We start from the raw sequence: 14,302 nt of genomic DNA on the forward strand, positions 1-14,302 counted from the left end.
GTCTTGGCCGGCATCCCAACTGGCTGCTAAGAGTGGGGCTTGCTTCCCACGGCAGCCACTCTGCTCCACACCGGGGGGAGCCAAGAGAGGCTGGGGTTTCCCTCAGGCTGGCGGTGGCAGGGGGACATCCCAGTCCCTGTCACAAGATTGGCCCACAGGACAGCGTCCGGGACCTGCGTGTGCATCTGTTACAGTTCGTGCCTCAAAACTAGAATGGCACGTGTTGTAGGTCCTCCATCGGGGCGTGTTGTATGAGGGGTGAATGGGCACCATTCCCTCTCCATGGCCATTTGCTCTCCTCATTGGGCCCCAGCTGTCCCCTGCAGAACTGGGGCTGGGCTGCAGGATGGGGCCCAGCACGTGGTAGGATGGATGCTTGGGAGGTCCCTGCCCATGGGTTGCCACAGAGCCCACAGCACTGCTCCCCCAGCCCAGGTCCTGAGCCCGTTCCTTGCAGACACACACACAGACTCCTTGGGGCCCACTGGGGCGGCAGGGACAGTCTACAGCCTGCTGTACCCAGCTTGGCAAGTTCTTCCCACCCCCCGGAGGGGTCCTTTGGCTGCTTTGGGCCAATTCTCCAATGCCTCCCTGCCAGTAGGATATATTTAAGTCCTTAAGAATTATAAAGTGCAATTCAAAGGAAACAAATTATTTTTAGGGATAATAATAACTAAGTATGTGGTTAGGAAGCAGTTAAAAAAATACCCACCCAGGCAGTTCGAGGAAAGCCACATTCCAGCCTTGGGCTGGCCATTGCAGGTGCGGGGGGCAGGGGGTGGCTGGGCTTCACTGACCTGGTTCACAGGAGGCACGTGGGCCTGGAGCCTGGGGTCCCCCGGGCACCCCCAAGTGCTTGCTAAAAAGAAATTTATCTCTGTTGCCTTGCATGTAACTCAGAGCCAGGCTGTGAACCTGCAGGTTGAACCCTCTCTCCTTCCCGGGAACCTCTCTTTGGGGGGAGAAGCACGCCAGGCAGCTGGGCTGGAGCCCACCATCACAGACTTACCAGGAAGCCCTAAATCCATGTGGAGGACTACATGTACCCTGTCCCCTAGAAAATGCCATGGCTGGGACAAGACAACACTCATTGAAGGGGATGAAGGTTTCTTTCATGTTCTGCCTTCCCTGAAGCCACCAGGGAATTTTCCAGAAAACCACTCAGGCACAGATGCCTCCTGGGCAAGGGCCACTATTAGTGTTCATGCTGGGCATTCTAGAACATTCTCTCACTCCCCATGTTATCTTTCACCTTTAGCATGCGGTTTTTTTTTTTTTTTAATATTTGAAAGATCCTTTCCATGTGCGTATAAATGTATTGCAAAATGGTGTCATGTCCCAAGCGCTGTGTGAATCAATAAACATTTTATTCAAAGGTCTCTCGTTTCTCTGCGAAGGGAAAAGTGCTGTCTTTGCAGCAGCCTGAAGCCAGCTGTCTAACTACCAGGAAAGTGGGTCCCTGCTGGGTTTCCGAGAAGAGTGGGACTAGACTCACCCCATGGGGGTTCAGTCCTCCTGCAAACTCTCTGCTTTTCCAGATCACGAGCCACAGGTCACGAGCCAGTGGCTAACAGCACAGTACACATGCTCTTCCGTGGGACAGGGGGTGGGGGTCTCTAGCTCCCATCTGATTCCCAGAGGGCCTGAGACCCCACAGGGCAGGAAGCACTTCCCACCCTGCAGAGTTGCAACTCTAGGTCCTCCTGGGGCTGCATGATGAGAATGTCTCCCTAGCGCCCAGCAGGTTCCAGAGAACTCTCTGGAGGAGTTAAGCCCCCTAAGTTCAGGAGGATGAGTGCTGTCCCAGAAGAAGCTTGGGGAGGGGTGGGGTCTGGGTGCTGTGTCCATGGGCCTGGACCCTTCAGCTGGGCACCAAAGGAAAGGTGCCAAGGGAACCATCTCCAGCTGCAGAGGGATTCCCCACATCATGAACCCTGAGATGGGCAACAGCATCTTCTCCATGGAGGTCTCCAGGCTCACGGGCTTAGGGTTGAGCCACCTGGGGAAGTGACCTATGCCGGATGGCAGAGTCCATGTTCTCTCCATGACACCCCGAGGCTTCTCCCCCAGCGACTTGTGCTGTAAGCTGACCCTGTGCATTCCTCCTCCCACCCAAGCATCCAAGCTCTTGCAGGCTCAGGCTGTGTCTGCACCTGTTGGTTCTCCTGGGTCCAGCCACATGCTGCCCTGCCCCTCTTGGTCAGTTGTCCCAGGGGCAGCTGGGCAGGACAGGGATTGGGGGCCAGGGAGGACTTGAACAGCCCTTGGCCCTGGGAAAGGGTTAACCTGACTATTTGCCCTGCCAGACCACTTGGTGGCATCGTAACCTCATCCTCCCTGGGACAAGAGGCCTTGGGTGAGAGACAGTTCCTGCCAACTTAACTGGGGGAGGAGAGAGGTAGGTCCCAGAGGGGATTACTGAATTCTACCCACCGGGTCCTTAAAAATAACAATAGCTTAACATGACCCTATCTCTTTCCCAAATCTCAGAAACCACTGGTTTGAAACAGTATCATTATTTTATATACCACTCAGACAGAAAAACAAACCCACATGGAAGGCTGTAATAGGAGATGCCCACACAAATCTGGCCACATCTGGGGCTGCAGGCTCAACATCCGTGAGAACCTGACCTGCCCGCGGGAGGGGACAGCAAGGAGACTCACATGCCTTCCGCTGGCACGTGGGGGAGGAGGGCAAAACCCTCCCTGAGAATGGGCTCCCACCAGCTGGCACTCAGGAAGGGTGGGGTCTGAATTCGCCCTCCCAGCTTGGAGTGGAGACCCCAGACGGGAAAGTCAAAGGAACTCCTGGGCTGCAGCAAGCCCGGAGACTTCTGGAAGGACCAGCTGCGGTCTGGGTGGACAGAGGGCGGCATGGGACATCAGATGCAGAAAAGGGCACCTCGAGTTGATAAGTGGGAGTGAGCTGCTCGTTCTTGGGACCACGGATGGATTGAAGCTCTTGTCCAATTTTTACCCCATAGAAGGCAACGTCAAGTCCTGGACTCCAGGTTAAGGGGCTTGTCCAAAGTCTTGGGGCTGAGTGGTATCTGGCTACAGGGTCAGGCCTCCCGGCCGCCCAGGACAGTTGGTAAAGGAGTCCCATAAAGGCACATGGATGCTAACGATTATTTGGGCCGATGGCCTAGCAGGGGAGGGACAGGTCCAGGGAACCCTGCTGGGATGTGGACCCAGGTGTCTAGTGGGCAGTGTTCCCAGGCCCAGGGTGCAAGCACACCAGGGGCTGGACTGCAGCTGTGCGCTCTGACAAGTGGCTGGCAGGCAGATGTGTGCACATCTGGACGGCAGAATCAGCACCTGCTGAGCTCCATGGACCGGGTGCTTCAAAGGCATTGGCTGAATCCCAAAGCCGTCCTGGTCCCGGGAAGACAGAGAGGCTCTGGGCAGACAGACAGTGAGTTGGGGACTCTGGGGCCACTCTACTGGGCTTCCTTCCTCCCAGGCCCCTCGATTTCCTGCCAGGATGGCTGTGGACGATGCAGTCATGGCCTGGGGATAGTGGGAAGGAGTCCTTCCACACACCCAGGCTGTGGGGTCACGCAGGCAGGGCTGTCTGCACTGGACCATCTCAGCACCCCCAATTGCCTTTGCCTCCTTTGCTAGAAGGGGGGGTCACCCCTATGAAACTTTATGCCACAGCTGGGTTGGTCTGTTGCCCCCTCTGATGAGCCAAGTGAGGCCGGCCACATTTCCCTGAGGACCCTGGAGCCAGGCTCCCTGCCCCAGGCTATGCTGGAACAACCAGGAAGGGCTTTCTCCCCAGGGCTCAGAGACCCATCCTGGGAAGAGAGGAGCTGCCCAAGCACATCCAGAAGCCTCCTGCCTTTCCTGTCCCTAATCATCCCCCACAGGCTCTTCTGGAACCCCCAGAGTCTGGCTCTGTGGGTGGGGGTGCTGGTCACGCCTCCCTCCACTCATGGGACAGAGGAGTGACTTGGCCTGGTGCACAGCCAGCGGGTCAGCACCTGGCCCCCAGACCCGCCCTGTCCAGAAAGAGGGTTTTCTCGGCGGGATCCGCAGGGGTCAGCTCCCCTGGGGCCTCAGGTGGGCCAAGGGAGACCGAGCCCCGTGGGGGCTCCCGCTTTGGGGGCGGGCCCTGGGCCGGAAGCGGGCTGCTCCGCTTGCTCCCTCCCATCGGCATCCCTCAGCGCAGAGTGTGGGCCGCGCTGTAACCCGACTCCGCTTGCGCTCCTGGGGGGCGGGAGCCCAGCGGCCTTCGCCCCGCGGCCTGAGTGCCACATCACTGCGCTGCAGCACTCCCGCCGCCCACCATGCCGCCCCCGCCGCCGCCGCTGCTGCTGCTGCTCCTCGCCGCGCTGGCCGCCGCCGCCCGGCCCGGGTGCCCGCTCGCCCGGGGGACCACCGGTAACTTTCCCACCCTGCGCCGGAACTTTCTCCTGCGGCCAGCGACCCCTGGCCTGAACACATCCTGCGCACGCCCATGACCTTGGACGTCCTGGTGGGCTGGAAAGGGGGCATCAGGCTCTAGGGGTACAGGGACTCTGGAACCCCAGGGCAGAGTGCAGCAGGCTGCTGGGACAGCAGAGGGGCTCAGTGCGCTGTCCAGGGGAGTCCTTCTCAGGACAGAACACAGCGGGTGGGGTGTCCTGCCGTGAGGTCAGAGGGAGCAGGTGCCAGCACTTTGCAGGGGGCAGGCTATCCAAGGTCCCTGTTCCTTCCAGGAATGGGGAAGGCTATGGGCGGCAGCAAACTCTTAACCCCTCCCTGCCACCTTGGGCAAGTGATGTGGACAACACTATCTCTGGAAATGGGCTCAGAGGGCCTGGGAAGGGGCTTAGTCCTCTGGGAGGGGGCGTGGTCATTGGGGAGGGAGTGGGTGTGCCTGGAGGGCTCTGGGAAAGGGCTTAGGGGTGTGCCTGTCTGTGTGATCTCACCTGAGAGTGTGGTGTGGAGGCTGGGGACCTGTAGTCCTGGGCTCTGGCCCCTCCTGGAGCGGACTTCAGTTTCCCCTCATGTTCAGAGTTGTCGGTGCATCTAGTCCCCTGTGCTTAGGGTCCTTATCAGCAGCAGACATCTGTCCCCGGAGGTGGGGGTCCCTTTGGGCTCAGGGTCTGGACATCTCTCAAAGGCCAGGGTTTGGGGATACCCGAGAACATGGTGGCACAGCCAAGTGCATGTGCCAGGAGAAAACGCCCCTCTCAAATGCACCGATGCCAGTCTTTCCTTTTTCTTCCCTCGCCATCTGGGTTTTCACCGCCACCCACTCCAGCCCTTGCCCTCACCCCTTGCCTCCTTCTTATTGCTGCAGAAAGGCCCAGGCAGAGTGTGTAAGTGTGCACATGTGCGTGTGCATGTGTGTGTGCATGTGCATGTGTGTGTGTGTGCATACGTGTGTGCCCATGTGTGCACAGGTGCACAGGCGGGATGTGGACTGAACTCTCACTGGGTCACGGATCGACCTTCCCCTGCAGGAAATGTCTAGAATCAGGCTTTTCAGGGACCATGGTCCCCTCCTCCAGGAAATCCCCCCAACCTGTCCTTTTCGGAGGGAGAAAGGCAGCTATCCCCTGGAGACTGGCACAGACCACTCCTTCCTCACCTTGAGGCAAGGGTGGGGGGAGCTCTGGCTGAGGCCCTGAGGTGGCATTGGGGACTGTTTCCAGAAGAAATCCTTGCTCCATTCCGGTCTTCCCTCCGGACAGAGGACCACGTGCGGTCCACAGAAGCCAAATGGCTTTTCCTGACAGCAGGCTGGCGCTGGCGGGGACTGGACAGTTGGTGTCCACGCTGCTCTGTCTGAGACCACTATCCCTGCCCCTTTTGTACCTATCCTAGAGCCTCAGGGCAAGCCTGGACCCTCTCCTCCACCCTTGTCCCTTGCCTGATTTGAGGCCTCCACCTCGAGCCTATGGGCCGTGGCAAGGTTCATGCTCCAAGGGCCCAGGCAGGTCTGGGTTCAAATCCTGGGCTCTCTTCTCTGCTATGTAGCCTTGCGCAGATGGGGCACCCTCTCTGGCCTCATTTAGGTTTTTCATCTGTTAGAAGAGATGTTGGTCTCCTTGGCTCGGGACTAACAATCTAACCTGGGCTGAAGAGGGAGGGCGGGGAGGGAGCCGGCCAGCCCAGGTCAGCTGGGCCCCTCGTTGAAGACATGCTGACACCTTGTGGTCACCTGGTGGAACGGGCGTGTGCGAGCTATCAAAGAGCCTCAGCCTTTGGATCGGGGTCTCTAAACCCAAGGATGCCAGCCCCGTGGCACTTTTACATTTTTCAGTGGTCACACTGGAGAGGGAATGAAGCACAGGGGCAATTCACCTGAAAAACCAGTTTTATGAAAGCCAGTCTCTTGTTTTGGTGCCCACTCGCCTAGGGGCCATATAAAAACTATGAATGAGATATTTTGCATTCTTTTTTTAGTACTAAGTCTGATGTTTGGTGAGGACGTCATCCATCCAGCAGGTGTGGGCAGGGACTGGCCACCGGGAGTGCTCAGTGGGACCTGCGGCCCCCTGTGGCCATAGCAGCAATGCCCCCCTCGACCTCACCCCAGGCGCATGCACTGGTGCTGGTTTCTTGTCATTGTGTTCCCCTACCAAGAGATAATGGAGTCCCCATACCTGTGGCTGTGACTTTGCTGGGAAGTGGGGCTTTGCAGGTAAAGTAGGAGCATGAGGATGTCAACACCAGCTCAGAGTGGGCCTTAAATCCCATGACGGGTGTCCTTAGGAGAGGAACAGATTGGGACTCAGACCCACCAGGAAGGACACGTGATGATGGACGTGAAGCCACAAGTTTAGGGTTTGTTGGGGTCCCGGAGGCTGGGAGAAGCAGGGAGGACCCTCCTTCAGATCCCATGGAAGGGCCCAGCCGGCCAGCCTTTGATTTCAGGTTGCCATCCTCTAGTGGTATGGGATGGTCACTGTCTGTCTACCAGCTTGGGGGCTCTGTTACACTCTGGGCAGAGGAGCTGGAGGTCCCCAGCCCAGCCGTCTGTCAGGGAGGTTTAGGGCTCCAGAGCAGACCCTCTGAGTCACGACATCTATCCCTGGGGCTGAGCAGTCAGCATTGGACACAGACACCCGTGCACAGGACCCTGCACGGTTATGATGCTTTGACCCATTGTCCTGTCATTAACTCGGTGCCGTTAGCTGCAGAGACGAGCATGCTGTTCCAAGCAGGGTCCTGGGTTGCTTTCCTGGGATTCCCTTTTTCCCCTCAAGTATTGGTTCAGCCTGACGCCCTTCTCATGCTGCAGAGGATGGTGGGCGCGGGTCAGTGATCACATTAGACCCTAGAGACTTCAGAGTGTCGGGTGGCGTGCCCAGGAACGCCCTCCCCTGCACACTTAGGGGAGCAGGTGGCTTTTGCTGCTTGGGGTCCCTCGAGCTTGCCCTCTGCCACTGGGCTCATCCCAACACGCATCACCAGGGGTCCAAGGTGGGTGTGGGTGGGCACACAACAGCCCTCTGTTGGCATTAGAGTCTGCAGAACTTAGGAAAATTATTCAGGAAAAATTATTTTAGGAAAATTACCCTCTTGTCTATCGCTTTTAGCCACATAGGACAGCCTGGAACCCTTGGCTTGTGGTCTCAGGGGTGTTAGAAAATGTAACAGTAATGGAGCTGTGCTGGGCACTGACCATGGGTTGTCCCGTAGGACCTTCATGTTGTTCCCACATGCATAGAGTAAAGCCCGCATGCAACGAGGAAACAGAGGCCCTTGCCGTGTTGTTCAGGCAGGGAGGCAAAGCAGGTCCCCAGGCAGCAGGCCTGTCCCACTGAGCCTTGGCACCTAGTCAAACGATTGCCTAGATCTCTCTCAGTTGCCAGTTTTGAGAGTGGAATCCAGGCGGTGAGGGGGTGCCTTGTCTCCATCCCAGGAGGACGCTGGGAGCCGGTCTGCTGCAGGATCAGGGGCTGTGGTTGCCTCGTCTGTGGAGGGCACACCATGTGCAGAGGGTCCTGCAGGAGGGAAGCTGCCTGGCCGGGCCCACAGGACCTGAGCCCACCCTCCAGCTGCTTCCGCTCTGGGGCTCACATTTGTCCTCTCAGGAAAGTTCTCACAGCACCCAGATTTCATGGCGTGTCGCCAGATGAGGCCACCACCCTTCCCAGACTCATGGATCAGGGCTGGGTTTTGTGTGAGGGGACAGGATAAGAACACAAGCTTTTCCCTCTGTTTCTGCCTTCTTCTGGGCTCCCCTCTGCAACCCCTTCCCCCTGTTTCCCACTCCTGCAATTCACCCTGCCTGTCCTCCCCAGGCTTCTGCCAGGCCAAGGCCCTCTCATGCTGATTTCCATCCGTCCTGATCTGTTCCCCACTCTTGGAGCTCCGAGAGCCCTCTCGACCTTCTAAGAGGGCACTTGGCGGGTGGCACTGAGTTAGCCTGGTGTTCCTTGCCTTCCCATCATTCTCACTGTTGGGCCCACCTGCATGGGTCTCGAGGCGGGCCGTCGTGGGAGCCCATAGTTGCAAGGAGCACTGTCCGTGCTGGTTCTCCTCTCCCCAGTTCAGGAGACTGTGGAACACAACTCTTGCAGAGTGTTCTGGAAGGGGGCAGGGAGCTGGTGTCCATCGACTCTTGAGGGTTTTGAATAACATGGGGTCAGAGTTACTGGTGGGGGTAGAACCAAGTGCGGTACAGGCTCCAGGAAAGGCTGGTTAAATATTCGGGAATTTTGCCAGAACTAGTTGTTCAACTGCTAGAAGCTTGAAAGGGCCCCCATGGGGGTGTATACACCACAGTGATTGACAAACATGGCTGGGGTGGGGGCAGGTGCCACCCACACCATGCTCTGGGTGTCTTTCCTTAGGCAAATCACTGTACCTCCTGGGAACCAGGCTCCCCCGCTGCAGAGCGGGGAGCAGGGCTCCATCAAACCCGGGGGCCTGCCCTGGGTAGTGTGCATTCTCAGGACGACGGGATGACCAGGGTCTGCACCCCTAACCACACTGTCCTTTCTCTTCCCAGGTGACTGTCACGGGCCATGGGCTGCAGACAGTGGTACGATGCACGGATTTCTCTCTTGTTTGCTTTGGCAGCCCCTCCACGCTGTTGAACCCTTTAGAGACCCGAACCCCAAGGTCCCAAGGGGCTGATTAGTAACAAGGCCCAGTACTCAAATCCAAACCCCTTCTTAATCAGCTGGAAGGGAGACAAAAGAGGAAGGACTCTCTCTTTCTGCAGCCTGGGCTTACCACCCTGGCTCTGCTCCCGGGTCCCCCAGAAAGGCTCCTTTCAAGCCTCCTTGCTCCCCTCACCCCATGGCTGGTTGGGGCATGATGTGGCTGTAGGTTCATGGCATGTCCGCTCTTTTTCCTGGAAGCTTCCTGGGTCTTGGGTCTGTCCTGGCCCCTGCCAGGCAAGCCCCTTTCCCTCTCTGGCCCTTGGCCCTCTGCTCTGTAACAGAAGGAAAGGAAAGCTGACCTCAGGGGGTGGGCTTGAAGATCAGGTGGGCTCTGACAGCTCTGATGAGCTCAGAAGCAGATGCATCTCCTCAAGTCCCCTCCTGCCAGATTTGGGCATCCGGGGGGTTCTAAGTGGAGGGACCAGACTTCTTTGAAAGGCAGGGAATATTCTCTCTATACAAAAGTCAACGACACATATAAATATTTTGAGCAGAGAAATCACCCCATCCCTTTAAACTTTGAGAAGTGGCAACATCTTGTCACGTGTGCTGAGCTGCCATGTGTGGGAGGTGCCCCTGAGGGCACGGGAAGGGGCAGCGTGGGGATGACTCTGCCCTCAGCTCCGTGCTGGGCAGGCCAGTGGGGCCGGCAAGTGCCCTTGGCCACACAGGTTTGGAAAGAGAGGAGTTACAATCACAGCTGAAAATGCCTGGGGACAGTGAAATCCCCATAACCCCAGACACCCACCTGTGAGATGCAGAGCTGGATCAGGCCGGGCTGAGCCGTGGGCATCCTGTGAACCAGCCCTGTTCTCAACACCCTGAGCCCAGCTAACCACTCTGCGATCGCCATTTTCCCGGAGACAAAAGGCAGTCCAAGCCAGTAGCACTTTTGGGTTCTGGTTTGCCTCAGGACTGTGAGTTTGGAGGGTCTGCACCTGTTTCTGCCCAACCGAGAGTCTGCTGGCTTCTTCCACATCCCTAATGTGGCGACAGCAAGGTTGGCTTTCCCGTACCCATCTTGCAGCTATGGCTGCTGAGACCTAGAGCAGCCGGCCCAGGCTCACCCACCCGGCAGCAGTGGAGCCTGCTTCATCTCGGGAGCCTTGTTAGGTCCCCCTCGGGCTGTGGCTTCTTCCCCAGGAGCCCTGGGGGTAGCCCTGTCCCTGTGGGCTCCAGCCCCATGGGACTCTGCTGGGGCAGGGCGGGCCCTCGATACCTTTGCCTGACGGATGCCCATGTGGGTCCCGGAGGCAGGGAGTGATGTGATGACCCCACTGCCCCCAGCCACGTGCGTGGACATGCCACTCAGGACCTGCAGCGACGTGGCCTACAACCAGACGGCCTTCCCCACGCTGCTGGAGCACCGGTCCCGGGAGGCGGTGGAGGCCAGCTCCGAGTACATCCTGCTGAGTGTCCTGCACCACCTCCTAGAGGGCCAGTGCAACCCAGATCTGCGGCTGCTGGGCTGTGCGGTGCTGGCCCCCCGCTGCGAGGGTGGCCGGGTGCGCAGGCCCTGCCGGCACGTGTGTGAGGGGCTGCGGGAGGCCTGCCAGCCCGCCTTCGACGCCATCGACATGGCCTGGCCCTACTTCCTGGACTGCGGCCGCTACTTTGCAAGCGTGGAGGAGGGCTGCTACGACCCCCTGGAGAAGCTGCGAGGTACATGGGCCCCTGAGGTCTGGGGGAAGGGTGCTTTCCCCAGGGGGCCTGCCAGGATTGCCTGCGGCCGGCCAGAGAGGTGGCACAGAAGGTACTGGCAGGGAGCCGGCCTCCCCAGAGTGGGCTCAAGGAAGCTATGGGAGAGGCCCTGAGAGCCAGACTTGGGTGTCTCGGGAGGGGGAATGGGCAGTCTTGGGCAGTGGTGAGCCACTCATCTCAGCAGGCATGCAAGGAGGTTCCTGGTGGTAGGGTATTCCAGGGCAGGTGGGAAGGACACGTGTCCTGAGCCCAGCCCTCCGGGGACACAGTGCAATCCCGAGCAGGCCTGGCTGGGAAAACTTTCCATGGCCATGGAAATACTCTCTCCTGAGCCCATCCCAGCCAGCAGCCACCGGTCACTCGTGGCTGCTGGGTGCTTGGAATGGGTCCCGGGCTGCCCAGGATCTCACTTTTGTTTTTATTTGACTTGAAAGAATGGAAGCTGGAGTGGAAGGGGTCAGGCGTGGCTGGTGTGGGCCGCCCTGGATAGGGCAGGACTTCATGGTCCCCAGCATGGCCTGCCCTCACATCACCACGCTAATGGTCAGGTTCACAAGCTCTAGCACTGGGTGCCACTCCCGAATATGGGTTCTTACCCCAACTTCACAGAGGACAAAGTGGAGGCCCTGGGAATGCACATGGCAGCAGGGGCATCAGGGTTCACTTGGTGGAGTCAGACCGCTGGTCGGTCTGTGCATACATTGAGCGCCTGCTGTGTGCATGGCTCCATGCTGGGTGCTGGGACACTGACAATGGCAGGGGAGGACGGGGATGTATATCTGGGACCCATCTGCGCTGGCCCCCTGGTTCACTGGCTGTGTGGGGGGCGCAGGGGTCACCCCGGAGCAGGCTCTGGGCTGAGAAACTCTGCCGCCCACAGGCGTGTGTGCAGGTGCGGCGGGGGGGGGGCGGGGGGGTGTGTGGGCCATGGGCCATGTTCTGCCGGTGGCTGATAGGAGCTGTGTGCATGCGCAGAGGCTGAGACTTGGCTGTGGTTGCACTGGGAGAGGGCAGGAGTGCAGAGGAAGGGAACCAGACATCCCCATGGGGCCGAGCCTGACTGCCCTGGGAAAGCCCATGGAGGTGGCCCGAGAGAGATTATTTTGGGCAATTCTGCTACCAAATTGCTGGTTCCGTCTGCTTTCTTCCTCCCTCGAAACCCTTTTGAGCAGAAAGAAAACCACAGGGCCAGTGAGAGGCTTGGGGCAAAGGATTAACCCTTAACCAGCCTGCAGGAGCCACATCTTCAGTCCAGAGACAGGGAGAGGGGTGGGCCTTAGTCAGAGGGATGGGGCCAGGGCTCCTCTGAAGGAGACCTTTTAGAGTACAGAGTAAAGCTTTCTCCCTCCTCTCCCCTCCCCTCCCTTTCCCTCATCTCCCTTCTCCTTCCTCACCTCCCACTCTTTCCCCTCTGTCCCCTGCTCCCCCTCCCTCCACTTTCCCTCCCCCTCCCTTACCCTGCCTCTCCCTCCACTCTCACTCTCTCCCTCCCCTCCCCACCCTGCCCTGCACCAGCACCCTCACTGCTGGGTTAGTAATCAGTGATGACCCTTGCTGTCATCATAGTCATGGTTGGTGGACTCTAGGGAGCCCTTCTGAGCGGAGGGTGCTGGACTGACAAGGCACTGAGGCTGCCTCCACCAGGAAGCAGCGTAGACAGAGCCAACCAGGAACCTCCACTGGCACCAGGTTTAGAGCTAGGTGCCTGTGGAAAACAAAGCCTCTGGAGTCAGGGGGTCTCCCCAGGGGTTGTGGTTTCTGTGGCTGTGTCTTTGCCTTTATTGTCTCCAGACTCGTATTTCATACGCTGTCCAGTCCTCACCGTGGCAGCTTCTGGTGTCCTTACAGCTGTAGATAATGGGCAGCATAAAGGGGATTTTAACGGAAGACAGAAACGGGTTGACCCCCAAGCTTCCGAGTGTGGCAGGGGAGGGGGTATGAGGGTGCATGTGGTGGCCAGGGTCCCAGGGGTGGTGGGGAAGCTGGGGCGGGGGCAGGCACAGCCACGCTGGGTGGTGAGGGAAACTGAGGGCAGCTGGTGGCTCCCCCCCAACACCCCCGTTCTTCCCCAGAAGGCCTGGACGTGGAGGAGGCACTGCCCTCAGGCCTCCCGCCGACCTTCCTCCACTTCACACACCACTCCTACGCACAGATGGTGCGCGTGCTGCGGCGGACTGCGGCCCGCTGTGCCCACATCGCCAAGACCTACAGCATTGGCCGGAGCTTCAACGGCAAGGAGCTGCTGGTCATCGAGTTCTCGGCCCGGCCCGGCCAGCATGAACTGAGTAAGCCACTGCCGCTGGTGGAGGCCCAGGGGAGATGTCTGCATGCAGGCCAGCTCCCAAGAAAGGGTTCTGGGGCACGCAAGCCCAGGTCCAGCGCACCGCAGGCATGGGGGACAGGGAGCAGGCAGGGTCTGTGCTCTGCTGCCTGTCCTGGGGGTGCATGGCCACATCCCACAATGGGGAGATGGGAGCTGGGAGCTCCATCCGGGGGAACGTCACCCCCACAAGTTGGGGGAAGAGAAGCAAGGGGATTCCTGGTGGCCATGGGCATGTGGACCCTTGTCTGTCTCTGGGGAAATGTAACTGTGCTCTGCGCATTCTGTCCTTTTCGCAACCTCTCCCTGGCACGCTCAGACCGAGGCAAGTATGTGCACGTTTGGTCCTGGCCACTCCACATTGGCTCCTTGGAGTGGCTTGGTGAACATAATCTCCCAGAATGATCTGAAGGAAGCACGTCGTCCTTTTCAAAAACCAAGTCCATTTCAACTCATCAGGCTCAGTGGTCTTGTTTTGAGATGGGGCAGAGCGATGTGGAAAATGCTAGATTTTATCGGCTTGGTGCCAACAAAGCGGGAGGTCAGACCCCTCTGCAGCCCCCCATTCACTGCCCTCCATTGTGGGGGTGCTGAAGAGAGCTCACCAGGAAGCTGGATCTCAGAGCAGGGGCTGGGTCTCAGGGGGCTGGCTCAAGAATCCAAGTGATTCTAGCAAAGTCTCAGCCCCTGTCTGGGAGGTCTTTGTCCCAGGTAGTGAACTGAAGACCACTGTGAACTCCTCCTTGGCACTGAGGGCATCGGGGCACAGGGGCCCAGTTCTGACCTCTGCCAGGAGCCTTTCCTTGGCCCCGTCCTCAGCTGGTCTATCCGCATGACCGTAGGAGGAACAGGGGTCAATCCAGAAGTAGTTCCCTTTGGACTCTTGGTTTTTTAATTGGAAAAAATATGCCATCTGAGGTTAAGTGGCTCTGGTATTTTTGCTGGGTTCGCTACACTCAGCCTGATTTTCATCCTCATAGTCTGGGCAGCATGGATGTCATGAGCCCAAAGCTCATGACAGAGATCACCTGGCCCCACCCCAGCCTCCTTGTCCCACTCTGCCTCCTGTCCCTCCAGCTCATGGTACGTTCTGGGATGAAGATAGGACTCCTCCCATCTCAGACTGGTGTGCAGCTTTGGACTGTGGTGAGGGATGTCCCCTGTGAGAA

At 58.7% G+C, this 14,302-nt stretch overlaps 1 protein-coding gene across 3 annotated transcripts in view; it reads left to right on the forward strand.

Annotated features, from left to right (window-relative positions):
* The first annotated feature begins 4,139 nt into the window (after positions 1-4,139).
* Positions 4,140-14,302, forward strand: part of CPZ (carboxypeptidase Z) — a 22,527-nt gene continuing 12,364 nt past the window's right edge. Inside the window, exons 1-4 of one of the 3 annotated variants that reach the window (XM_059166231.1) lie at positions 4,140-4,388; positions 8,956-8,988; positions 10,370-10,774; positions 12,886-13,098. In XM_059166231.1, the coding sequence (XP_059022214.1) occupies positions 4,295-4,388; positions 8,956-8,988; positions 10,370-10,774; positions 12,886-13,098 (745 nt within the window). In that variant the 5' untranslated portion in view covers positions 4,140-4,294. The remainder of the gene's footprint in view (positions 4,389-8,955; positions 8,989-10,369; positions 10,775-12,885; positions 13,099-14,302) is intronic. The other 2 variants (XM_059166238.1, XM_059166248.1) reach the window with 2 other exon arrangements.

Source organism: Mustela lutreola, chromosome 1 (genome assembly GCF_030435805.1).
Source record: "Mustela lutreola isolate mMusLut2 chromosome 1, mMusLut2.pri, whole genome shotgun sequence".
In the NCBI taxonomy this organism is placed as follows: Eukaryota; Metazoa; Chordata; class Mammalia; order Carnivora; family Mustelidae; genus Mustela; species Mustela lutreola.